At 43.3% G+C, this 27,473-nt stretch overlaps 1 protein-coding gene and 1 non-coding gene across 2 annotated transcripts; both read left to right on the forward strand.

Moving 5' to 3' along the window:
- The first annotated feature begins 457 nt into the window (after window positions 1-457).
- On the forward strand, window positions 458-26,099 carry LOC122440921 (zinc finger protein 177-like). The gene is made up of 7 exons (XM_043467586.1): window positions 458-492; window positions 2,920-3,039; window positions 11,512-11,600; window positions 12,131-12,334; window positions 13,736-13,819; window positions 15,049-15,131; window positions 15,864-26,099. Exons 1-7 carry the CDS (start codon window positions 458-460, stop codon window positions 16,032-16,034), a joined length of 786 nt encoding a protein of 261 aa, XP_043323521.1. The 3' UTR covers window positions 16,035-26,099.
- On the forward strand, window positions 9,914-9,985 carry TRNAE-UUC. The gene has a single exon. It is a non-coding gene; the product is annotated as a tRNA-Glu (tRNA).
- Window positions 26,100-27,473: the final 1,374 nt, after the last annotated feature.

Raw genomic sequence — 27,473 nt, forward strand, 5'->3', positions numbered from 1 at the left:
CACTTCCACCATCTTAGGTACTGAGCTTCTGCCGTTGGTCAAAGAGGCCAAACATTTCCTGCCTCAGGATCTTTGCACTTGCTGTTCATTCTTCCTCCAGAAATTCTAAGACAGTCCCTAAAATCCTTGAGTCTGATTGTTGGGGGTGGAAGGGGGGTGGGTAATGTGGAAATACTGTGTCTAGATAACTCTGAGTCCTAGTTTTCTCATTCGCCAAACTGTCATTCCTTTTCTGCCAAACCCCAAGCAGTAAGCATTGTTAGAACCCAAAGCTATCCTGGGAAAGGAAAATTTACTTATGGAGGAGAAGAAAAGAGTGGCTTTATTCCTTTTCCAGGCAAAGAGGGAATACAGCAGGCTAGTGCCTCATGAACTGTACCCCACTCCTTAGGGAATAGGGAGAGGTCTTATAGACAGGGCTAATGCTCAGGCGTAGGTGATAAGGATCAAGGGAGTGATGGGCTTGAATTCTTCTGGAGCACTGGTGGTATGGTAAGTAGGAGTCAGCATCACTAACCCTCAGGTCCAAATGATCTAGGGTCTACATGCTTGTGGACAGCCTACCATCATTAATCATTAACTTTTTCTACCTGGAGTGGGTGTCAGTATCTTGTGTCTGGACTTCCTGAGACTCAGCTATTTTTATGTCTCAGTGCAGAAGGAATCCAGGATGCTTGTGAGAGATGCAAGTGGGCAGGCAAGGGGGCTTTGCCAGGAAAAATTTTTTTTTTTTCTTTTAATGAGAACTATCCAATACAGAAAAAATTATTTTGTGGTTGGTTTCAAGAGCAGCTGCTTGAGACAGCACATGATACCCTTGATCCCCAGCAGGTGGCAACACATCATTATATTTGCCATGTAAATTATAAATATAACTTTATAACAGGAATTAAGAAAGCTCTAACATTTGTATTCCCCTTCATTCCTCATAAGGGGAAAAATAAAGGAATGCATATTTGTTGGGCATCTACTTTATCAGGTGAATACTGATTTACATCTTTGATTTAAATCAAAGCGGGTCCCTCAACTCTCAGAACTCCCCCCAAGCAATCAAATGGGAAATTAAACTAAAACTTAGATGTATGTATCTATAGTGTCTACAATTTGGAAAACTCAGCAGGGGCCACAGGACTGGAAAAGGTCAGTTTTCATTCCAATCCCCAAAAAAGGCAATGCCAAATGATACTCAAACTACTGTACAATTGTGTTCATTTCACATGCTAGCGAGGTAATGCTCAAAATCCTTCAAGCTAGGCTTCAGCAGTACGTGAACTGAGAACTTCCAGATGTACAAACTGGATTCAGAAAGGGCAGAGGGACCAGAGATCAAATTGCCAACATCTGTTGGATCATATAAAAAGCAATGAATTCCAGAAAAACATCTACTCCTGCTTCATTGACTGCACTAAATCCTTTGACTGCATGGATAACAACAAACTGGGGAAATTCTTAAAGAGATGAGAATACCATACCACCTTACCTGCCTCCTGAGAAACCTGTATGCAGGTCAAGAAGCAACAGTTGGAATTGAACATAGAACAATGGTCTGGTTCAAAATTGGGAAAGGATTATGACAAGGCTATATATTGTCACCCTACTTATTTAACTTATATGCAGAGTACATTATGCAAAATGCTGGGCTGGATGAATAACAAGCTAGAATCAAGACTACTGGGAGAAATATCAGTAACCTCAGATATGCAGATGACACCACTCTAATAGCAGAAAGTGAAGAGAAACTTAAGAGCCTCTTGATGAGGGTAAAAGAGGACAATGAAAATGCTGGCTTGAAACTCAATATTCAAAAAACAGATCACGACAACTGGTTCCATCACCTCATAGCAAATAAGATGGGGGAAAAGTGGAAACAGTGGCAGATTTTATTTTCTTTGACTCCAAAATCACTGTGGGCAGTGACTGCAGTTATAAAACTAAAAGACACTTGCTCCTTGACAGAAAAGCTATGATGAACTTAGTGTAAAAAGCAGAGATGTCACTTTGCCTACAAAGGTATCATCAAAGCTATGGTACAGATGTGACAGGTGGACCATAAAGAAGGCCTAGCACTGAAGAATTGATGCTTTTGAACTGTGGTGCTGGAGCAGACTCTTGAAAGGCCCTTGGACAGCAAGGCGATTAAACCAGTCAATCCTAAAGGAAATCAACCCTGAATATTCATGGGAAGGACCGACTGCTGGAGCTCCAATATTTTGACCACCTGATGCAAAGAGCTAACTCATTGGAAAAGACCCTGATACTGGGAAATATTGAGGGCAGGAGGAGAAGGGGGCAACAGAGGATGAGATGGATGGATGGCATCACCAATTCAGTGGACATGACCTTGGGCAACCTCCAGTGAGATAGTGAAGGAAAGGGAAGCCTAGTGTGTTGCCAGTCCATGGGGTTGCTGAGAGGCAGTTACGACTGAGCGACTGAACAAGTCTCAGGATTAATATACAAATGTAAGAGAAGTTCTTCCCAGGTGGCGCTAGTGGTAAAGAAACCAGCTGCCAACGCAGGAGACTTAAGCGTTGAGGGTTCGATCCCTGAGTGGGGAAGGTCCCCTGGCGGAGGGCATGGCAATCCACTCCAGTATTCTTGCCAGGAGAATCTCATGGAGAGAGGAGCCTGACGGGCTACAAAGTCCACAGGGTCGCAACGAATCGGCCACTACTGAAGTTACTTAACACACAGGTTCAAAGATAATAATAGAAATAAAAAACTGAAGAGGGTTGTATTAGTTATCCACTGCTGCATAACAGACCACCAGCAAACTTAGTATGCCTTAGGGAAAGGAGGTACTAAGGAGTTGCTCGAGCTGGGAGAAAAGCATTCTCAGTGCTCGAGGACCGGTCCAACCGACTTCAGTGGCCCTGGTGCCCCGCCCAGCCCGAGCCTCCCGCCTGGCCCCGCCCCCAGGATCCCTATTGGAGCCTGCCCCGCGGGCCCAACGGCTCCGGTGGGAGGATACTGGGACTCTCCGGCCCCGAGGCTAGAAGGTGCTGTGGTCGCCGCTCTCGCCGCCTCAGGTGCTGCTAGGTCGGTCCCCGAGTCTTCCCCCTTCTAAGGAAATGGAGTGGGCGTCCCTGGAGCGGCCATCCTTATCGAAACCGCGCCACTGTTTTCCTAGCGACCTGCCTCCAGCCACCGAGGAGCAGTTCCGTGTGCGGCCCCGCCTCTTGGGGGGCGGGAACTCGCGAGGGCGAGGAGAGGGTGCTTGTGGGGTGGGGTCTGGATAAGGACTTGGAGATGGGGCTCGGGAGGCAGGCGACGGTGCTCGCGGAGCGGTCTTGAGAAGGGCGGGAAGATGGGCCTCTGGGGGCGGGGTCTAGGCGGGGGCAGGGGCGTACGATCCAAGGGGCGGGCTCTGGGCGGGGAGACCGGGCTCAGCGGGGCGGGGTCTCGGCGTGAATGTGGAATTCTGGGAGGCGGGGCATAGGGGGGAGGGGGCGTGGAGCTCCAAGGGGCGGGGTCTGAGAGAGGGTGGGGCCTTAGGCCTCCGGAGGCGGGGATTCGAGCGACTGGGTACCCAGCTGGCGTTGACCTTCCGTCCTCGTGTCCTTGGGCTCTCGTGATCTGGCCGTTTCGTCCGTTTTTCCAGCGAAAGGCGCCGGTGAAAAATTTTTTTGTGTGTGCCCGTGAAATTTAGTCAAGGAGGTCCCTTTCTGCCTTCCTTGTACAAGAGAATTTTACTTGTACAAGACTTTTGCTTTCGTGAGCGGCATTGAGGTGAGGTTAAGATAAACTTGTTTTCAATTTTTATTTATATTTGACAAATTCATTTGGGAAGATAATTTCAGGATTCTAGGGTGAGTATAAATAAGCAAGTGTAATAAAGAAAACAAAGGAAGAGAAGTGAAAACGGAAATAACAGGTCTTAAAATTAAAGTAAGATTATTCAATTCTTTACATCCGGAATCAGCTCCAACTTTCCTCCAGTGGCTGTGATCGCCGCTGAGTTTAAAAATATAGGGATCTCTTAATATTGATATTATTAAAAGGGATTTTGGTGTTGTATATTTGCAGTGAAAGAGTGACAAGAATCCAAAGTGAAATACATGAGGTTGTATTTCATTAAAACAAAAGGATTCTTCAGTAAAAGGGAGGAAGCAGCTTTCTTAATACTAGTAGAAGAAAATCGAATTTAGTAGCCTTAAACGAGATGTGTTTTGACCAAGTGAGATTTTTTTTTTTTTTTCTTCAGTGAAGTTAAAAACTCATGGGTGAAAAATTGGAGGAAAAATGATTCTGGAGGAAATTCAGCAACACGGGTTCCTTGTTTCTGAAAATACTTCTCACACCTTGTTGTTCAGTCGCTAAGTTGTGTCTGACTCTGCGACCCCATTGCCTGCCTTACCGTTTCTTAAATAACATGAGTGGCTTATATTGTGGACAGCCATTTAAATTAATTCCAGTGTTAATATTTGTACTGTATCTCTTATTGGATGTGTGCACCTTCTCAGTCTAGCTGTAACTGAACATTGTCCAGGGCACTCAACAAAACTCACTGGGTGCTGAGTGTGAGCCAAACCTAAGTCAATGCATGGGCACCAGAAAAATAAAAAATGCACAGTGCTGTCTCCCGCCAGCTGTTTAGAGGAGAAACAGATGTGAAACTGATATGAGGGCCTATAATGGACAGATGAGCTTAATTATATGGACAAGCAGGGGCGGAGGCTTGATATTAGGTGGTGCTGATATTTAAGAACTGAAAGATAAGTGGGACAGAGCTGGGCAGAGGCTGTGGAAGAAGGGGGTCTGAGAGGTGGACGGGAAGTTCAGAATCCCAGAAGCAGGACAGAGCCTGGTGTATTGCCTAAATGAAGGAAAGAGAGACCTGACCTGGAAGGGCAGAGAGTGATGAGAAAAGGAGGCAGTGTTACCTGAAATGTGGGTTCATCTCTTGGTGGGGCATCTAGCCAAATGACATAACCAAGCCAAAGAGCAGGAGAGGTAAGGATTTATTACTTGCAGCAAGTAAGGAGGACACTGGGATCTTTCCCAAAGCAGTGACTGCTTGAACAGCAAAACTGGGATAGTTTTGAGCTAAGGGTACATTCCTACTCATGAAGGAGGTTGAGCAGAAGAGAATTCAGCATGGAATTGGGGCAGAGGTTGCCATTTGTCCTTATGCAATTTTTAACACTTGAGTTATCTTCCATCTGTAGTTGTTTGTGGCTACAATCTCATGCCTGCTACTTTCTGGATAAGAGTTTAACTCTAGAGAGAGGTGAGAAGGAATCATTTTTGGTATATGTAGAAAGGGGAAGTGAATATTTCTAAAAGAAACAGTGCTGTGCTTTTCAAAGTAAATATTGTAGTTTAAAAAACAGAAACAAACTGAAAATGTTACATGTCATGTATCTTTTGTTCTATGCCGAGTTGAAAAGTCATTTTGCATGGTAGTGTTATTTTATTATTTTAATTTTTCAAAAATAAAGATGAAAATCTATTTATTTTTAATAGTTTATTTATGTATTATTTGGCTGTACCAGGTCTTAGTTGCAGCATATGGGATCTAGTTCCCCCGACCAGGAACGGAATTCAGGCGGCCTGCATTGGGAGCACCGAGTCTTAGCCACTGGACCACCAGGAAAGTCCCTACTGTTATTTTCTTTAAACAATTAGTCTAAACACATTTTATTTCAGCTAAGCTTGCCTGGTGGCTCAGACGGTAAAGAATCTGCCTGCAACGCAGGACATGTGGGTTTGATTCCTGGATTGGGAAGATCCCCTGAAGGAGGGAATGGCAACCCACTCCAGTATTCCTGCCTGGAGAATTCCATGGACAGAGGAGCCTGGCAGGTTACAGTCCATTGGGTCGCAAAGAGGTGGACACAACTGAGGGACTAACACTTTCACTTTTCACAACTTACATAAAGTAGGAATTGTGGAAGGAATATTTATATTATTGAAATAAACTGAATATGAAAAAATTAAAGTAATTCAGGAAACTGTAGAGTAAAAATATCAACATTTCCCTTCATATTTCCCCTGCCAAATATCCATGAAACAGTGTTGTGCTCTTCTCCAGAGGGTCCCAGTGTTACCTATCTCAGTAGGCCTTTGCAGTTTTTTTGCAAATTGTAGTAAATGATATATAACATATAATTTTCCTTTTAACTTTTTTAAAGTTTTTTTTTTTTTTTACTTAAACCATTAAAAAAAAAGTCTTTAGTGAGTTTGTTACAATATTGCTTCTGTCTTTTGGTTTTTTGGCCCCAAGGCATATGGGATCTTATTAGCTCCCACCCAGGGATCCAGCCCTCACCCCCTGCATTGGAAGGTGAAGTCTTCATCACTGGATCAGCAGGGAAATCCCAGTTTTTAACCTTTTTTGAGGGTACTTTTCAGTAGCATTAAGCATATTCACATTGTTGTTCAGTCAGCACCACCATCCATCTCCAGAACTTTTTCATTTTCCCAAATGGAAACTGTACCCATTAAACAGTAACTCCCCAGAACCCTAACTTCCAGACCCTGGTACCCTTTGTTCTGCTTTCTTTCTCTGTGAAGTTGACCCTTACCTACGTACCTCAGATAAGTGGGATCATATGGTATCCGTCCTTTTGTGTCCAGCTTATTTCACTTAGCATAATATTTTCAAAATTCTTCCATGTTGTAGCATGTGTCAGAATTTCATTCCTTTATAAGGCTGAATGGCTTCCCTGTTAGCTCATTGGTAACGAAAATGCCTGCAATGCAGGAGGCCCCAGTTCAATTCCTGGGTTGGGAAGATCCGCTGGAGAAGGGATAGGCTACCCACTCCAGTATTCTTGGGCTTCCCTTGTGGCTCAGCTGGTAAAGAATCTGCCTGCAATGTGGGAGACCTAGGTTCAGTCCCTGGGTTGGGAAGATCCCCTGGAGAAGGGAAAAGCTTCCTACTCCAGTATTTTGGCCTAGAGAATTCCATGGACTATAGTCCATGGGGTTGCAAAGAGTTGGACATGACTGAGTGACTTTTACTTTTCAGATTCCATGGACAGAGAAACCTGGCGGGCTACAGTCCATGGGGTCACAAAGAGTTGGACACGATTGAGCAGCTAACACACAAGGCTGAATAATATTCCATTCTAAGTATACACATGTTGCTTATTCATTCATCTGTTGATGAACATGGGGACTTTTTCTACCTTTCCTCTATTGTGAATGATGCAGCTATGAATATTCATGTGCACATATCTGTTTGAGTCTCTGTTTTCAGTTCTTTTGGATGTATATACTATTGCTGGGTATGGACATCCAAAAGAATGGAAAAACTCGAATTGCTGGGTCTGTAAGGTAGTTCTGTGATTCAGTTTTTGAGGAACCATCACACTTTTTAACAGTAGCTGCACATTTCACATTCCCACCAACAATACATAAGTGTTCCAGTTTCTCCACATCCTCTCCAACAATTGTTAGTTTTTTTTCTTGTGATAAGGGTCATCCTGCTGGGTATGAAGTGATGTCTTGTTATTTATTTATTTATTTGCCCCACCAACCTGTGGGATCTTAGTTCCCTGACCTGGTATCCAACCCACGGCCCCTGGAAGTGTGGAGTCTTAACCACCGGACTGCCAGGAAAGTCCCTCAATATGGTTCATGTTTGCATTTCCCTAATGATTAGTGATGTCAAGCATCTTTTTGTGTGCTTATTGGCCATTTATGTATTTTCTTTGGAGAAGTATTCATTGAAGGCCTTTTTCTCAGTCATATTTAACACATACATATATTTTACAAGCTTCCCAGATGGCACAGTGGTAAAGAATACACCTGCAGTGCAGGAATTGCACGTTTGCGGTGCAGGAGACTTGAGTTTGATCACTTGTTCGGGAAGATCCCTTAGAGTAGGAAATGGCAACCCACTCCAGTATTCTTGCCTGGAGAATCCCATGGACAGAGGAGCCTGGCGGGCTACAGTCCTTGGGGTTGCAAGGAGTTGGACAGGCTGAGCCACTGAGCATACACATACTTTTATAGATTATGTGAATGTATTTAATACTTCAAGATCTATGTCAGTTTTTTGGTTTTAAAAGCCATAATCATATCCCACATACAAATATCTGGTCAATCTTTAGCCCCTTGCTATACTCTAATGGATATTTTGGTTAGTTCTAGTTCTTACCCATTATAAACAGTTTGTATAATAGTAAACAAGCTTGAATATACATACACATCTGTTTATCTGTCTATATCTACACAGGTGCCAAGGTTTCTCTTAGCTACAATCCTGCAAGTTGCTAGTTGAAGGCATGGGGATATTTATAATTTTTATACACATAAATTCAAATTATCCTCAGCACAGTCCCAACTGCCACGGGCCCCTGGTCATCTTTGTCATCTGTGGCAAAGACAAATTTTTCTACTGGGTACTGAGGGCAGGTGGCTGCCTGAACCTGGAGCCCAGATAAGACATCCCTGGGGAACTTCCCTGGGGCACTTCCCTGGTGGTCCAGTGGCTAAGACTCCATGCTTCCAATGCAGGGGGTGCTGGTTTGATCCCTGGTCAGGAACTAGACCCCACATGCTGCAACTTAGAGCCAGTGTAGGGCTCCCCGCCCAAAAAAAGAGACATCCCCTGAAGCTCTCTCTTAGCCTGCTGGTCCACCACATTTTGAAATTATTCCCCCCAGCCCCTGTCACTCCCACAAGCCTAAGAACAGGCCTTGATATCCCTCTTGCAAAAAACAAAAAAACCCTCTGCTGTATCAAGCCTCTCTCCGAGGGAGTCTGCCTTGTAGGGGTGGCGCTGCCGCAAGAGGAAATTTCCTTTACCTTTCTGAAACCTCCAGCTGACAACAGCCCCCTCCTCTTTTGCCAAGGAGAGGGGAGAGCATAGTCAGAATGAATAGACGCCCCTTACCCTCTGTCCTCCCAAGTTCACTAGTGCCTGAGCTTTCTGGGTTGTATGTGTGATGTGTATGCTCAGTCGTGTCTGACTCTGCGACCCCATGGACTGTAGCCTGCCAGGCTCCCCTGTCCATGGGATTCTTCAGGCAAGAACCTTGGAGTGGGTTGCCATTACCTTCTCCAGGGGATCTTCCCAACCCAGAGATTGAACCCAAGTCTCTTGCATCTCCGGAGTCTTTACCACTGCACCACCTGGGATAACCCTTTTAAATTTGATGGGAAAATATGCCATTTGTTAAATCTGTAAAATACATAATGCATATTGTGTGTAAAGTATATATGATATATGCATATTAATTTTCACATGTTAGACAAAATACATATATTTTTGCCTCCTCCAAACCTCACCTTGAACAAACTTGCTTCTCCTCCATCTTTCCCTCTCAAGTAGTGGTCATCTTTTAGCCAGTGTACTAATATTGTAAGGAGAGACTTGCTGTAGGCTGAAATCTCGCATCTTAGGGTCAGGCTTTATTTTTCTTTTTGGCTGCACAATGCAGCATGTGGGATTTTCGTTCCCCAAACAGGGATTGAGCTTGTGCCCCCTGCATTGGAAGCCTGGAGTCTTAACCACAGGGCTGCCGGGGAAATCCCAGGTCAGGCTTTCTTTGATAGGAAAGAATAAACAAAGCTGAGAAGTGGGATGACTGATGGGGTGGTAGGGTAGTTTGTCAGGGCGGACAACTGGTTTCCAGGTTCATGGGTGGGTCAAAGTTCAGTGACCCAGGAGGGTTGGGGGTTGGGGGGTGGGGAGAAGCCTGACTGAAGCTTGGTGAAGTTCTGTCCAGGCTGTTCAAGGGGGACAGACAGTTCAGCTACTCATTCACAAGACAGATATTGGGAATTCGGATAGCCTCTGTCTGGCCTTGTCCTAGGTAAACAGGGTCATACTTGGGTCTTACCTGAGTTGTTTGGGGAAGGGTGTTTAATGGCAGGACAGAAAGGGTTGGAGAGGTGGTTCTTACCCATCACTGTTTTCTAGGACCACAGGGCTCAGGTATAAAGTTCAGTTGTTGGGAATTCTCTGGTTGTCCAGTGGTTAGGACTCAGCGCTTTCACTGCTGGGGCCCAGGTTCAATCCCTGGTCGGGGAACTAAGATCCTGCAAGCTGGGCCTTCCTCCCTTCCCCACCTCCAAAAATTCAACATTGTGAATATAAAAGATCCAGTGACCCTCCCTTGGTTTCTTGACCTTCTCCCATTGGCTGAGGGTCAGTTGGCCCCCCTTCCACCCCAGTTGAATTCCCTAGCAAATCCTTTGGTGTTTCCTCTGATATGTATACCATACTAATGATTTAGAATGGTCTCTGCTGCTCCTGGCCTCTTCCAAGGCATTCTGGGCCCTGCCACTGCTGCTTACCAGCCCACTGCTTCTATTTCTGCCCTCCCCAGTTCTGTTCTGTGAATAGCAGTCAATATGATCTTAAAAAAATAAAAATAGGAACAGAACACTCTTGGTGCCAAATTCTTCTGCTCAGCTAGTCATGGGATATAAACCCACACGTCCCTTTGCCCTGGTCTTTTATTATTATTTATTTAGTTTTGGCTGCACTGGGTCTCTGTTGTTGCGGGTGCTTTTCTCTAGTTGGGGGCGAGTGGTGGGGCGGTGGTGGGGGGTGGCTACTCTCAGTTACGTTGCATGGGCATCTCATTGCTGTGGCTTCTCTTGTTGTGGAGCATGGGCTTAGTTGCCCCACAGCATGTGGAATCTTCCTGGACCAGGGATCAAACCTGTGTCCTCTGCATTGGCAGGAGGACTCTTAACCACCAGACTCAGGGAAGTCCATCCTTTGCTGTGGTCTTGACTCAGCTTCTGGTCCCTCTGCTCCTTCAGTTTTCCTCCCCAGACACTCCAATCACCAAGCTCCAGCCACTCCCACACGGGCTTTCTTCCCCCTCGAGCCCCCTCCCAGAGCTAGTTTGTGCCCTGGCCAGTATTTTGAGACCCTCTTCCTCCAGGGCTTCCAAAGGCCAGGACGAGGTGGGAGTGGAGCCCCAGGAGCCCCTGCGCCCCAGGATTGATGCTTTTTAGGGTTTTGGATATTTGGGGTATAATATTGTATTATTCCTTGCTTCCTTCCTTCCCCCCTCCCTCCCATCCTTTTTTTTTGGCTGTGCCTGACCAAGGATAGAACCCTGGCCCCCTGCACTAGGAGTGCAGGGTCTTAACCCCTGGACTACCAGGGACATCCCGTTCCTTTTTCTTTCTTTTTTTTCCCCTTGCCAAGTGGCTTGTGGGATCTTAATTCTCCAAGCAGGGATTGAACCTGGGCCCTTGGCAGTAAAAGCCTGGAGTCCTAGCCACTGGACTGCCAGGGCATTCCCCTCCTTGTTTTCGATTTATAAATTTGGACGACTGACTTGCAAAACTGTTCTGAAACTTGATTACCCACAATAGTCACGGGAGATAACTAGGCTTCCCCTGGGCAACAAGGTCCACAGGCCTCTTTTCTAAATATGAGAGATACAGGGCCTCCCTGGCATTTTAGGAAACCTCCCTGAAGGCAGGTAGGCGGGCTTGCCTTGGCTTCATTCAGGGTGGTATGAAGTAGTGTCCAGGCTTGGGTGGAGTGAAATCCAGCCTTGGCCTGTTTCTCACAGCATCTCCCCTGTCCTCTAGCTATGCCTGCTCGGGACCCCACCTGTCACCAGGAGGGGAACATGGAGGAGGAAGCAGTAGCTGCAGAGCTGCCAACAGCCTGGTCAGAGGTAACTGGAAATCCCCCTCCATCCAACATGGCGTCTCCCTTCCCTGAGGGTGGGTGGCCTGGAGCCTCCAACCCCACCGGGACTTGTCCCTACTCTTCCTCTAACGGTGGCGAAGGAGCTTCCCAGAGAATGCTGGCACTGCCTCAGTATTTATGAACTTTTCTCAGTATAGTCACTTCTGGGCTGTGACAGAAAATCAAGAAAATCTATGAGACCACTTTGTCTCAGGAACTCTTGGGAACATCACTCATTCATTTATCTAAATTAAAAAAAAAATTAAAATTTGTTACCATTTATTTAAAAAATAATTTTTTTGGAGTATAGTTGCTTTAACTCATTCATTTACCAAGTATTCTTCCAGGACCTTGGGGAGCTCAGGGCTGGGTGTACCTGACTGAGGGGACCCAGGCAGGGATGGGTTCAGAGACAAGCTGGAGAAGAGTTCAACTGTGTGTTGAAGAATGAACATATCAATGGGGCTACATGGGGCTGCTGAGGTCAAGATCACCTTTCTGTCTGAACTTCCCAAGCCTCAGTCGTCGGGCTCCGTCTTCCTGATGCCCTGGCCTCCTGGGACACTGATGGAGATGAGGTTGTGATATTTCAGGACCCAGTGACCCTCCAGGAAGTGTCGATGGACTTCTCCCAGGAGGAATGGGCCCAGCTGGCCCCCGCTCAAAAAATCCTGTACCAAGACGTGATGCTGGAGAACTACAGGAACCTGACTTCTGTGGGTGAGTGTGGTCGGCCACCTCTCTTTGTTAGTAGGTTTTGTTTGTTTTTGTTTTTCAGAGCGATCAGTGGCTTAATGATGGGGGAGTTTACACGTCTGAAGCAAGGTCCTAGAGCAACACCCCACCATATGTACACAATGGGCAGGATGTCATTCATAGGTTTTTTTTTTTTTAATTATTTATTTTATTTTTTTGGCTGCACTGGGTCTTTGTTGCTATGTGTGGGTTTTCTCTGGTTTCAGCGAGCGGGGCCTACTCTTCATTGCAGTTCACAGGCTTCTCATTGTGGTGGTGTCTCTTGTTGCAAAGCACAGGCTCTAGGGTGCAAGGATTCAGTAGTAGCGCACAGGCTTAGTTGCCCCTCAGCATGTAGAATCTTCCTGGAGCAGGGATCAAACCCATGTCCCATGCATTGGCAGGTGGATTCTTATCCACTGTACCACCAGGGAAGTGCCGTTCATGGGTTTTTGCTGCAAACCTTTCTCAAGCACCTGCTGTGTTGCAGGAACTATTCTTGCTCTTGGGAGGAGTATGTGGCCCATCCTTAAGAAGTGATATTGTAGGGACTTCTCTGGCAGTCCAGTGATTAGGGGTCGACACTTGCCCTCTGGAAGGGGAATAGGTTTGATCCTTGGTTGGGGAACTGAGCTCCTGCAAGCTTTGCAGCATAGCCAAAAAAAAAAAAGTGATTGTGTAGAATGGGGGTGAGCACTCTTTTTGTTAAGGGGCCAAGGAGTAAGTATTTTCAGCTCAGTGGACCCTGGGTCTCTGTTGCAACTGCTGAATGCTGCCACTATGGTGTCGAAGCCACCGCAGATGGCATGTAAGCAAATAGGCAGGGCTGTGTTCCAATACAACTTGACTTACAGAAGCAGGTGGCTAATGTCTGGGCTGCAGTCACTAGCCCCTAGTCTCCTGTCTTCCTTTTGAGAGTGAAGATTTATTCATTATATCAACCTGATTTTCTTCATGATTGGAAGCTTTCATGCCCCTTATGTGTGTCTCTGAGCTTGGGTCTGAGGATCCCTGGAGGGCATGATGTGAGATAGTTTCGGGTCTTGGGTTATCATGTTGGTCTTCCCAGGTGCCTCAGTGTTGAAGAATCCACCTGCCAATGCAGGAGATGCAGGTTTGATCCCTGGTCTGGGAAGATCCCCGGAGAAGGAAATGGCAACCCGCTCCAATATTCCTCCCTGGGAAATCCCATGGACAGAGAAGCCTGATGGGCTACAATCCATGGGGTCACAAAGAGTGGGACACGATTGAGCGACTAAACAATAACCATCATTGTGTTACTGCTCATGGGGCCACACATGCTGAAACTGTTGGCCCTACTCTGGGCAGAGTTCCCGTGTCGACCCTGCACACCCCCCACCTCATGTGTCTTTCCCCACCTGCCAGGGTATCATCTCCGCAAGCCCCGCCTGCTCACCCAGAGGGAGCTGAGAACCCGGAAGAGGAGACTTCTCCAAGACACCTGTGCAGGTGAGCCCTGGGGAAAAGGAGCCCCCCCTTACAGAGCTTCTCAAAGGTCATTTTTGTCTGAGAAATTGTGTCCAGCCACTTGGGGTGAATTTCCTCTTGAAACTTCTACTTTCCTTCCTCTCCTTCCCTTCTCTCTTTTCTCTCCCATTTTTTTTTTTAATTGAAGTATAGCTGATTTACAATGTTGGATACATTTCAGATGTACAGCAGAGTGATTCGGTCATGCATATATGTTGTTTTAGTCGATAAATCATGGCCACCTCTTTGTGACACATGGACTTAGTCCACCAGCCATATGTGTATTAATATATATGTATATAGGGTGTTCCTCAGGGCTCAGTGGTAGAGTTCTATCCCTGAGTTGGGAGCATCCCCTGTAGAAGGGAATGGCTACCCACTCCAGTATTCTTGCCTGGGAAATCCCATGGACAGAGGAGCCTGGTGGGCTACATAGTCCATGGGGTCGCAAGAAGTTGGACATGACTTAGTGACTAAACAACAACATTTATGTATATATCTATATTCTTTTTTTGTTTGTTTGTTTGATTCTTTTCCATTGTAGGTTATTACAAGATTTAAACATAATCCTTGCTGTTTCTACCACTACAACATGTATGTATATATCTGTATTCTTTTTTTGTTGTTTTGATTCTTTTCCATTGTAGGTTATTACAAGATTTGAACATAATCCTTGCTGTTTCTACCACTTTTGCTATAAGAATAAGCTCTGTCCTGCTTTCTCTTTTTTTTAATTCATTTTTATTGGAGTATGGTTGATTTACAATGCTGTGTTAGTTTTAGGTATTCAGGAATACCTAACTAGTTATGCATATGCATGTATCCATTCTTTAAGTTCTTTTCCCATTACAGAGTACTGAGTACTGCTTCCTCTTTCCAGAACATTCCCAAGTGTGCTATTTGCCCATTTTCCCACTGTCCTCAAAGTTTGCTTGCCCTCTTTGACTATTAGCAGTTGTCTCATTCTTAACAAACTTGTTCCCTGACCTGTCACTTGCCATTTTCACCCCTTGTTTGTGTCCTTGTCAAATTCTATACCTTGCTGAAATCCTAAGTCTGTCTTTAGCTGCTGGTGCATTCTTCCCTGTCACAGTGACTAAGAAGAGCCAGTATATGAAAGAAAAACTCCATGGGCCTCTGTTTGTTGTTTTGTTTTATCTAACCATTTATTTCTCCATGAACTTAAACGTTTTTTATTCTGATCATTTCAGACCAGAATTCTCAGCTTAAAACCCAAGAGACCACGGCTGGAAGGAATAAAGTTTGGGAAAAACCACTTACTGGCAGGAAAGGGGTAAGGCTCATGAGGGTTCATTGCTGGTTCTCTGCAGGAGGAAATTGCCATGAGATAGACAAAGAGCGCAACAACCTGGGTAGACACGAGGGGCCAGTAGCCTTCACCTAAGATAAGTCATGTCTCAGGAGAGAGCCTTGGGGTGCCATGAATTTGGGTAATATCCTAAACTGATTTTAATAGCGATTCATAGATAGATCCCACAAATAAGCAGGTCCATAAATATAACTTAGAATTGAGTTTTTGTTTTACATAACTATCAGAAAAAAAAAAGTCTGTATATAAGAAGTCTTATGAATGCAGCCATGATGGAAGCTTATGGTAGAGCATTCCCTGTATTTACCTGGTGGCTCAGATGGTAAAGAATCTGCCTGCAATGCAGGAGACCCAGGTTCAATACCTGGGCTGGGAACATCCCCTGGAGAAGGGAATGGCTCCCACTCCAGTATTCTTGCCTGGAGAATTCCATGGACAGAGGAGCCTGGCGGGGCTATAGTCCACGGGGTCACAAAGAGTTGGACCCAACCGAGCGACCAAACACTTTGACTTCATTCTGTACGCTCAATTTGAACTCAGACAGGGCAGAAGCAGTGCACTTGCTCTGAAAATGGTAGCAATTTCTAAGGTAGGAATTTGCTTTCTTTACTCCACATACTTCCTATGGGGGAGAATTCCCATGAGTGCAATGAAAGTGAGAAAGCCTTTAGTTACTGCCTATCTCTTCATTGACAGGCACCAGCTCAACCTAGAAAGAAGTCCTATGAACAGAGTCTGTGTGGAAAAGCCATCAGAAGGAATCCTGACCTGACTACTAAGAGGAATTACACAGGCGCGAAACGCGATGAACGTAAAGAATGTGGGGAAGCATTTAGTTATCCTTCCTTCCTTGGAGTGCACGTGTGATCACACACTGGTGAGAAAACCTACAAGTGTTCTCAGTGTGGGAAGGCTTTCAGTTGCAACTCCTCTCTCGGGCCGCACGCATGAATTCATCCTGGAGAGGAACCGTGTAAGTGTGGCTAGTGTGGGTAGATCTTCAGCTCTACCTCGAGCCTCGCTCTAGCCAAGAGGATGCACACTCAGGAGAAGCTGTGTGAATGCAGTGACTGTGGGAAGGCCTTCGTCAGGAGCAGTGACCGGACAGTGCGTAGTGCACACGGGCGAGAAATGCCGCCAGTGAAGTGATGCGGCAAAACCTCTAGCAGAAAGTTCTTTCTGATGGCGCACATGAGAACCCATACTGGGGAGAAGCCCTACCCAGTCAGCGCCTGCAGAAAAGCCTTCCATACGAGCTCTAAGGCGACTGCCCACAAGAGACTACATGCAAGAGGGAAGATGTAGCAGTGTCGGAAGCTCTCCAGTCATCATTCATCACGTAGGAAACACGTGAGGATGCACACTGAAGACAGGTCTGGGAGTGGAAGCCGAGAAAGGCTCATCCGTCCCACAGGAGAGCAACTCTATGAATAGCTTTGGTATGGGGGGAAGCCTGCTGGGGCTTAAACTACTGCACAAGGAAATTCAGAGTGGCAGGGAAAACATATAAACGTGAAGAATGTGGGCTTGCTTTTATTAGGTCCTATCTTGAAGCTGGAAATCTAGCTCATTAATTTTCAGTCTGTGTTTTTGAATTTAAGCAGTTAAGGCCATAGATATCCTGCTAAATACCCTATTTGACTACATTACATGTGTATGTGCTCAGTCATGAAGCCGTGTCTGACTCTTTGCCACCCTAGGACTGTAGCCCTCCAGGCTTCTCTGTTCATGGGATTTTCCAGGCAAAAATACTGGAGTGGATTGCTATTTCCTCCTCCAGGGGATCTTCCTGACCCAGGGATCAAACCTGCGTCTCCTGCATTGGCAAGTAGAGTCTTTACCACTGAGCCACTGGTTGAACCTGCACATGGGTTTTAAGCTAAGGTTTTTAAAACTTTGGTTTAGTTCTAAGTATCATCTGATATATCTATTAGACCTGTTTTAACTCACAGTGTCACTTTACTTTTTAAGCCTATCAAAATACTACTTCACTTGAATTTCATCCAGACTAGACTCTCTCCTTCCCCCCAGTCCTCTAATACCCCTGTGTCTTCCGTGGTTTGGTGGGACACCCGGTGGTTCCTCAGGGATGTCGTTTCTTGTGTAACAAGTTGGTAAATCTGACCTTGTTACACTATAGGTTTTGTCCTTGGTGGTCTTTGGCTGATTTGTGTTGGGACAATAATGTGTAGCCACGAATACACTCTGCTAGAAATGAGAATACATTTAGATTCTCATCTTCTAAAATGTTCCTAAAATACCCTTCTAAAATGTTTTCCTATACATTGTTGATTTTTATTTATGGTGTCAGCTTTTGTTGTTCAGTCGCTAAGTCGAACATAATTTCTATTCAAAGTTGGGAGATGAACTCCAGGAAATGGAATTTTGTGCTGATTGTTGAACCACAGTTTTTTAAACATCTCTGCTCATTTTATATCTGCCATTTCCAAGACCAAGAAAAGAAATCTTTAAATGTATTTTTCATGCAGGCAGCTGTTTCTTTGAACCTCTCTCTGGTGAATGATGTTTAATTTTATAATTCTGTCTGAAAAGTTACCTTGCATGTAAAATGCACCATTTTAAATGTCACAGGTTGATGAAATTTGACCAGTGTGTAAACCTCTATAATCACCATCCGAATTAGGATATAAAACATTACCATCTTCCCAGAAAGAATAACATTGATTTTTCCTATCATTAACAAAGCTGTAAACTGTGGAAATGAAAATGCTTTTGTGTTCCATAATAAAAGCAGCAATTTGATAGGGAAAAAAAAAATTGCCTGGTGGAAATTTCCAGTGGGTAGGACTCCATGCTTTACTGTAGGAGGTGCATGTTCTATCACTATTTGGGGAACTTAAGATCCCGCAAGCTGCCTAGCAGCAAAAAACAACAACAAAAACCCTCAATAAACAACATGACTTTAAGCCTGGCAGTTTAACCTGAGTAGACAGCCTAGAAGCTGATCGCCTCATCATGCATGGCCACATCACACGACGTGATAGGCCAGTGTCCTTCTCAGTGCCCTAATCAAGAGCTTTGTACAGGACTCTAAACACCTTAAAGCAGTTGCGTTGGGGGTTAATTTGCAGAGCAGATTTACTGTTCTAAGTTAGGCCAGTCTGATGTATTTCTTTCTCAGCCCTCCAAAACAGTAGGGTTTTTAAAAATTGTATATTTAAATTTATTTGACTGTGCCAAGTCTTCGTTGTGATCCGTGTGATCTAGTTCCCCAACCAGGGATCAAACCCAGGCTCCCTGCATTGGGAACACAGAGTGTTAACCCCTGGACCAACAGGGTAGTCCCCCCCACGCACACTAGTTTAACTCTTTGTGTTTTGTGCATATTTCTAAACCTACACTTTAAGACAGGGGTTTGCAAACTTTTTTGGTAAATGGGGAGATATTAAATATTTTTGATTTGGTGGGCCAGATGATCTCTGTTACAACTACTCAGCTCTACCATGGCCACAGAAAATACATAAATAAACAGGTGTGGCTGTGCACCATCAAAACTATACAAAAACAGAAGCCAGGCTGGCTTATCCTTATTTTAAGGCAGAGGTTGCATTAAGAAAGTGGAAAAAGGAGACTCGTGCTTTCGAAAAGCACTGCACCTTATTGGCTTATTTATTAAAAAAAAAACAAAAAAACAAAACACTCACAGAACTTTGAAGTGTGGACACTGGATCCTCAGTATGTAAGAAATTGGGAATTTCCTGACGGTCCAGTGGTTAGGACTTGGTGCTCTCACTGCAGTGATTCTGCGTTCAGTCCCTGGTTGGGGAACTAAGATCCCACAAGCTGAGAGGCCTGGCCAAAGTTAGAAATATTAAAAAAAAGTTAATTTCGATCAACAAATGTGATCTTGAGGGAAAAGGGAAACTAGGAAATGCAGCTTCCAAAGTTCAGAGAATACACATTGCTGGTGGGAACTTAAAATGGTGTTGGTTGTAACTGAAAACCACTTGACCCTAAAGAGAAATCAAAAGCTGTCCAAAGACTTGCACACAAGTGTTCAAAACATATGTCATGATAGCCAAAAAGAGAAAACCCCAAATTTCCCTTTGGGGAGCTGGAGAATGAATAAATAAAATATAGTTAACTGTACAATGAAATATTATTTGGCCATACAAATACATGAAGTTTTTTTTTTTTTTTTTCCTTTCAATTTTTTAACTGTGCCATGCAGCATGTGGGATCTTAGTTCCCAACTGGGGACAGAACTTCTGCAGTGGAAGCTTGGTGTCTTAACCACTTGACCACCAGGGAAGTCACGGAAACGAATGAACCTTGCAAAACATGCTCAGTGAATGAAACCAGTCACAAAGGACCACAGACTGTATTAGCCCATTTATGTGACATATCCAGATTAGGCAGAGAGGGCATAGAAACAGAAATGAGGTCCACTTTTGCCTGGGCTGGTGGGGAGAACCCGATTAACTATGCAGGCATGAGGGATCTTACTGGGGTAATGGAAATGTTCTAAAACTGGTTCATGCTGATAGTTGCACAGTGTGATACGTTGACTATAAATCATTTGAGCTGTACATTTCAAATGTGTGAGTTTTATGGTATGTGAGTGATACCCCACTAAAGTTGTTTTAAAAGCTTCTTCCATTGTGCATTCATTTTGGTAAACATAGCTACTGTCTTCATCATGGCAGGATAGACCCATAATACTCAGTTGTGAAGTCATCCTTGTAATTGTGGCATTCCTCGGAGAGGACAGTCACTGTCTGTTTTCTCAAATGCTGGTATTCAATTGTTAATGAATCTTCTTTGGACTGAATGAATGATCTAAAGATCATTCATCTAAATGATCTAACTCATTTATTGGGGTTCAGTTGGGGGTATTTATCTTGGAGTGTCATCTTCTCTTTCAGGGTCTTCTTCCTTTTAACCCATAGTTTCCATGCTACACTTTTTAATTTGGTTCTTTTCCTTGTGTCGTTTAGACGTCTTTTTGGACTTCTTGTGAGAAATGGCATGGTTTTCTTTCCTAGAATCTGAATACTTCACACTGTATTTCTGGAGAAGACCTAGAGGTATATGTGTCTTGCTGGTCCTCATAGAGAGTTCTCTTTGTTGAGTCTGTTCATAGCAAATTTGATACACTCCTGTCTAATAACTGATGGGTAGATCGTTGGGGGGATTTCTACAGATAATCATATCTACATATACAGATAGATTTCATTTGCTCCTTTTAAATTCTTACCACTTTCTTATGCTCTTGTTGCCTATCTCTGGCAGGGGCTTTTGAATCCTATTGATTAGAAGGGGCCTTCTGCACCTCCTGATCTTAAAGGGCATTGTATTCCTATTGTATCAAAGTGTTGTCTGCTGTTAAATTTTGGTGGATGACTTTATCAGGATGAGAAAGTTGCCTTCTTCTCCTAGGGCATTAGTGTTCTTTCTTAAGAACAGGCATTGCATTTTTTTTTTTTAACAAAATCGAATGTCTGTTCTGCATCTCGTGAGATGATAGTATTTGTTCATTGATGTATTTCAAAACCCCTGGAACAAGGATAGAACTCATAGCAGGCACTCAATAAGTATTTGTTGAATGAATGAATGAATACAGGTAGCTTTTTTTTTTTTTTTTTAAACATGTCTGTGTGGTAAATGACTTGAATTGACTCTTCTACTGTGCTATTAACCTTGCATTCCTGGCTAACTCTGCCCTCTCATATCTACTACACAGCACTGCTCCCAGTTTGCTAGCTAGGATTTTTGCATCGTTGAGTGACATCAGATTGCAAATTTCCCTTTGTGATGCTGTTCTTTTGTTGTTGGGATATGCCAGCCTCATAAAGTTAGTTGGGGAAATTCCCTCAAAGTCCATGCCTTCACTCACCAATTATCAACTTTTTTTTTGGACAACTGTTTTATGTTTTCCCTCCTCATGTATGTCCAGCTTTTTTTTTGGACAACTGTTTTATGTTTTCCCTCCTCATGTATGTCCGACTTGTTGCGACCCCATGGGCTGTATAGCCTGCCAGCCTCCTCTGTCCGTGGGATTTTCCAGGCAAGAATCCTGGAGTGGGTAGCCATTCCCTTCTCCAGGGGATCTGAGCCACCAGGGAAGCCCCCTTTCTTTTTTTAATGGGTGAGCCATTACAAACATAAGACTTCGTTAGCATTCATCCCAAGACCCAGGATATTGTCAAAAATAGAAAGATCTCCCCTTCCTCTAGGCTGACCGTTAGTCTGCCACAGTTTCATGGACGTTGGCCAGAGACACCAGATTTCTGGATCAGAGACTTAAGGGCTTTATTAACAGTGCAGGAGGCCACAGATTCTTCACATTCCTGTTGATTTTCCTTGACTCCCAAGTTGCACAAGGGTGATGTGAAATGACCCACGTGGCTGCTACACATGAAGTCAGTTTGTGTCACAGCTCAGGAACCCCAGGGTTTTCTAACGAGCTGTAAACAAATCTGCCCCATCTTTGCCTGGGAGGGAGACTTAACTTTCTGACACTGGATTGCAAACATACCTGCCCTCTGCTCCGAGGATGTCTACTCGATAAGCATCCTCAAGGACACAGTCCAGAACAGAGCAGGACATGTGGAACTGTGAGTTATCCCATGGAGAACCATCTCCCAATGGACATTTCCTCTGTAATCAAAATATAATGAATATACATATGAAATTTAACATGGATAAAATGTTAGAGCATACAACCTCTAATCAAATTTCTCCCCACAAATATCCTTTCTTGAAGATTCAAAATATAATTTTTTAAGTTATTTTTAAAAAAAACCTTGGGAATTCCTTGGTGGTCCACTGTTTAGGGCTCTGCACTCTCTGCCAAGGGGCCTGCTGGGTTCAATCCCTGGTCTGGGAACTAAGATTCCACAAGCTGCGAGATACAGCTGAAAAAAAAAACAAAAAACTTACATAACAAGTCCTGGGAAAATAGACACTTAAATATAGCCTTCTGAAAATAGTGACTTGATTTAACCCAGAAGAATCAGGTAAGACCAGGAAATGGATGCTCGCACAGAAAACTTTTTTTTTTTTTTCATGGAAGTTGTGAAAGCCCTCATGAGCACCCATCCTTCTATGTCACACGTAAGGACAAATAGAGAAGGGTCGTGTTAGTGTAACGACTATGGATGGGCCTTCAGATGGGACCTTCGCTTACTATTTACAAGAGAACTCATTTTGAGAGAGGGGCTCTGTCAATGTTATGAATGTGGGTTTGGCTTTATGCTACATTCTTTTTTTAAAAAATTACTGAAGTAAAGATGATTTACAGTGTTGTGTTAGTTTCAGGTGTTCAGCAAAGTGATTCAGTTATATGTGCCTGTATATATTGTTTCCAGATTCTTTTCCCTTCTAGACATAGCCCCCAATGCTGCGTTTTTTACATGGACCCCGAGCTCATTAGTTTCTTGGCTTTTCCTTGCGTAATATAAATGCTCAAGGCCACATATATCACTCTAAATGTCCTCCAAGTTATTCAACAAGTTGTGATGGGTGATCTTATTACTTATTGTGGCTCAGTTCTAAATACTGTCTTATTTCCGTTTTGACAGCCCCTTACACATGGGTTATTCAGGAATATGTCTTCTAGATGCGGTGCCGGGGTTTCTCGGTCGCCTTGTTTTTCATTTCCATTCTAGTTGTCTGTGGTTGGAGTCAGTGACCTGTAGGATGTGGAATCTTTGGCATCTGTTGGGACTTTATGGGCCCAGTGCAGCAGACATTGCTCTGTGTCCACTCTTCCCACTTCCTACTATCACAACCTGGGTTTTGCTCAACTTGTTAAATGTTAGCAAAACAAAAAACAGCAAACCCAGCTTGCTCTCTCCATCTTTTTTCTTTTTTTAAAAATTATTTATCATTGGATGTGCTAGGTATTTGTTGCTGCAGACAGGCTTTCTGTAGCTGGGGTGAGCAGGGGCTACTTTCTCTTATGGGGCGCAGGCCTCTCATTGTGCTGGCTTCTCTTGTTGTGGAGCACGGGCTTCAGTTGTGGTGGTGCAGAGGCCCAGTTGCTGCGCAGCATATGGGATCTTCCTGGGCTAGGGATCGAACCCATGTCTCCTGCATTGGCAGGCAGATTCTCATCCACTGAGCCACCAGGAAAGTCCCTCCCCATCTTTCCTGAAGGAATGCCTCACAGCCCTGGCACATGGCAGAGAGGCAGAATCACTGGTGTGATTTCTAGGAAAGCTGTTGTAAAGGGGACAATCCCATGCCTGTTATCTTACTCTCTTTCTCCTTGGGCCTTCCTCCTTCTTTCTGCCTGGAAAGTAAATACAATGCCTGGGATTGGAAGAAGGTGACCAGTAGGCAGAAGCCACAGGCAAAGATGGTGCTGCCAGAACACAAGGCTTCCTTGCTTCTCAGCAATTTCTCTGAGTGGCTGTACCGACACTGAACTGCTTATCTCTAGACTCATGGTACATGAGAAAAAGAAAGATTCTTTTTTTTTTTTTTTTAAAGTCTCCACTGTAGTTTCATGATGGGGGAGCTATCAAGAGTTTTTTCTTTATTTCTCTTAGGAGTTTAAAAATTTTTTTATTTGACTGCATTGGGTTTTAGTTGCAGCACACAGGATCTTCGTTTCGTCATGTGGGGTCTTTTGTTACGGCACACAGGCTTCTCTCTAGTTGTGACTCACAAGCTTAATTGCTCCACAGCATGTGGGATCTTAGTTCCTGGACCAGGGATTGAACCCGCATTCCCCTGTGCTGCAACATGGAATCTTAACCACTGGATCGCCAAGCAAGTGGTCCTGCCAAGTGTTTATCACTCCCGTTGAGTACAGCGTCTGCTGGTGTGGTTGCCAGGAGAGCCCGCATCTTGGGTTTCCACCTCATGGGCTTGGTTTGCTAGTGGCCTGGTTGCTGCCCCGCGCAGAACCTCCCTCTGGGGTCGTGCTAAGACTGCTCCTGGCAGGGACTAAGCCTGGCAGGAGTGCTAGTACAAGCCCATCCCTGTAGGTCATGGGCTCTTCCACTGATGGCCACAGTTCAAGAACCCCCCACTGGTCTGGCCCAAACTTGGCTAGACTGTTCCTCTGTCTGGGACTGTCCTGACCCAGCCTTCCTCCACCTTTCTCTGTTCCTTCTGACTGAACTTGACCGCAGGTAACAGAATATCAATGGGAGTCATTGATAAACTTGTCAAAGCTGATTCTGTGACCTGCTGTCCACAAAAACCTGATTGAAATGGGTTCAGAAGAAACTAGGAGAAAAATTGGAGACAGCAAGGAGAAAGATTTTTTTAGGTCTATTTTGTTCAATATTATTATTAAAAAAGCCACGCCAGTCTTCTGTCAGATAGTTCTCCCGCCTCATGTTAAGCCTTCGGTGTACTTTAGAGGTGTCTCTTGTAAAAAGGATGTAGCTGGATCCCAACCCCCATGTCAGTCCACTCTGAAAGTATCTTTCAATCTGTAAACCCGTCTAGTTTTTTATTGTGATTTCTAATGTATTAGATTAACTTCTACCACCTCATAGTTCTGATTTCTATTCAGATTTCTTTTAAAAAATGGCAACAGAGAAGATTTGATGCAAATGTATAGGTACAGTTAAAAAACAAACAATCAACTTGTGATGCTTTAGTCGCTAAGTCATGTCCGACTCTTACGACCGCATGGACTGCAGTCCTCCAGGCTCCTCTGTCCATAGGACTCTCCAGGCAAGAATACTGGAGTGGGTTGCCATTTCCTTCCCCAGGGTAATATTATGTATCCCCTGCCAAAAGAAGAAAAAAGAATGCAAGTAAACAACAGGTGAAATACAGATGTCTGTACCTGAGTTAATAATATTCCGGCAATGTCAGTATGTAAGGCATTGTCATTAGGAGATGCCGGACAAAGAGTCCATGGGACCTCAGTACTATTTTTGTAATTTCTTGTGATCCTTAAATTATTCAAAATAAAACATGGCTAAAAATTGAGAAAGGAACAACACTACCTAAATGAATAGTGTGTTAATACTTTCCTACTTTTGCTCACTCATTTTTGAGATTTATTTAAGTCACATGAAACTATAATTTATATAATTGCTACATAAGAGTCTTTTGTATGAATGTACACAACTTACTTATCCAGTCTACAGTGGATGGGCCTCTCTGGGTAGTTTGTAGCTTTTATCCTTTATTAAAGAAGTTGCCATAAACATTCTTGTACACCTCCCATGAACTCACTGGGTGTAGAATATTTATGTTCAGATTTCTTTTGTATTTTATGTAAAATGTATCTCATTGCTGATTACTAATGAGAATGGGCATCTTTTTATATTTATTGGCTCTTGTGAGTTTCCCTTTGGAAATTACCTTTACATGCTTTTGCTAATTTCTGTCTGTATCTTTGTCATTTCTCTATGTTATAGGAGTGTGATATTTCTGATGCCAGTTCTTTTCTCCTTGTCAATGCCCCTCTTTATGGCGTCTTGATGAACAGTGATTCTGAACTTTAATCTGTTAGTTTCTGTGTCTCATTCCCAAACTCCAATTATAAATATGTTCAACTTCATTGTCTTCTTCAGCTTTTGATGTTTGGTTTCATGTTTAAATTCTCAATCAACCTGAAATTGACTTTTGTTTGTGACAGAGTATGACAAGTTTATTGATAATGATTTCAGATTCCACAGTGCAACTAATCTTTAATAAATAAATGACCACTTGGTAATACTGGTACTGTATCAAAGAAGACTTTTCAATTATCTGAAGAGGCTATAAAAATACTTCCCCCTGCCATCTGTGTATCTGTATGTAGCTGAATTTCTTCACCTACTTCAATCAAAACAACATACCACAGCAGAATGATTGTAAAAGCAAGTATGAGAATACAACCGTTCCTGTTAAGTAGACATTAAAGAGATAATGCAAAAATGTAAAATAATGCCACTCTTTTAATTTTTTGTTTTGGAAAATATACTTAAAAAATAAAGTACTATTTATTTATGTTTACATGTAATGACTTATTTTTAACAGATGAGTAATAATATTTTTTGAGTAATATTTAAAAAAACCCAGTTTTAACATTATTCTTGAAATTTGACATTGTTTAAGAAGATTTTAGCAGAGCCTTACAAGCTTTTATAGAAATGAGAGAAACTTATTTCAAAAAAATAGGTAAAGAGATCAAAATAAGATTGTATGTCTAAGAGTCAGTTGATAAATATTAAAATTCACATATAAGTAGAAGAATATTATATAAAAATACAAAATGCTTTTTTATTACCTAACATTATCTCTCTTTTCTTTCTTCCTATCAATCTTTTAATCAGTCAATCATATTAGTTAAGGTAATGCAGACTGTTGAAACAGGTAAGTCCTTAAGTCCAATGTAGCATTAAAGATGTATTTTGTATATTCTTTATATGTGCTGAATGTAGAACTGACAAGATTTTGTGGTAGATTACATGAGTACTCGTCTATACTAATTCATGTTGAGGTTTGACAGAAAACAACAAAATTCTGTAAAGCAATTATCCTTCAATTAAAAAATTAATTAAAAAAGAAAAAAGAATAAAAGGTGGCTTCAAGGATTTTGGCTTGAGCAACTGCTCAATAATGGAACTGTCATTTACTGAAATGGGGTAAGACTGAGCAGGAACAGATGTGGGAGAAAATCATGCATTAGTTTTGGGCATCTTAAAATTAACATGACCATCACACCCAGTAGTGGAGATGTCAAGCAGGCATCTCCTCAGGCTGCTTGCCATGATCACTACAAAGACATGCTATGACATGCTAGTTTCTTTGGAAAAAATGTCACTTGATTATTTAGAATTTATCAGAGCATGAAATGTCTTTTTGACCAAAAGTGGATTCCCCTTTTGCCCCTTCTATCTACTTCTTTTTTTTCTCCACGCTGGATTGCTTGGGGGATCCTAGTTCCCCAGCCTAGTTCAATCATGAGATTGAACCCATGCCCTCAGCAGTGAAAGTGTAGAGTCCTAACCACTAGACCACCAAGGAATTCCCTTAACAATCTTTTTTTTCTTTAAACTTTTTATTTTGTATTGGGGTATAGCCAGTTAACAATGTTGTGATAGTTTCAGGTGATCAACTTATTTTTAAATATTTCAAACTTGCCATGAAGTTGAAAGAATATACTGGTAAGCACATGGAGAAACTGAAACTCTTGTACATTGCTGGTGGGAATATGAAATGATGCAACTGCTGTGGAAATCAGCCTGGAAGTTCCTCAAATAATGAAATAATTATTATGTTCCACTCTGGGTATAAATCCAAAAGAACTGGGAAAGAAAAGTGAAAGTGAAGTCGCTCAGTCATGTCCGACTATTTGCAACCCCATGGACTGTAGCCTACTAGGCT

The sequence above is a fragment of the Cervus canadensis genome, chromosome 4 (genome assembly GCF_019320065.1).
Source record: "Cervus canadensis isolate Bull #8, Minnesota chromosome 4, ASM1932006v1, whole genome shotgun sequence".
Lineage (NCBI taxonomy): Eukaryota > Metazoa > Chordata > Mammalia > Artiodactyla > Cervidae > Cervus > Cervus canadensis.

Excerpts from the sequence above, each read along its gene's own strand:
- LOC122440921 (XM_043467586.1), top strand. The coding sequence starts at position 458 with ATGGGCTTGAATTCTTCTGGAGCACTGGTGGTATG. Across the intron at positions 493-2,919 it reads TCTGGAGCACTGGTGGTATG|GATCCCTATTGGAGCCTGCC; the intron begins GTAAGTAGGAGT and ends CCCCGCCCCCAG. Across the intron at positions 3,040-11,511 it reads GCCGCCTCAGGTGCTGCTAG|CTATGCCTGCTCGGGACCCC; the intron begins GTCGGTCCCCGA and ends CCTGTCCTCTAG.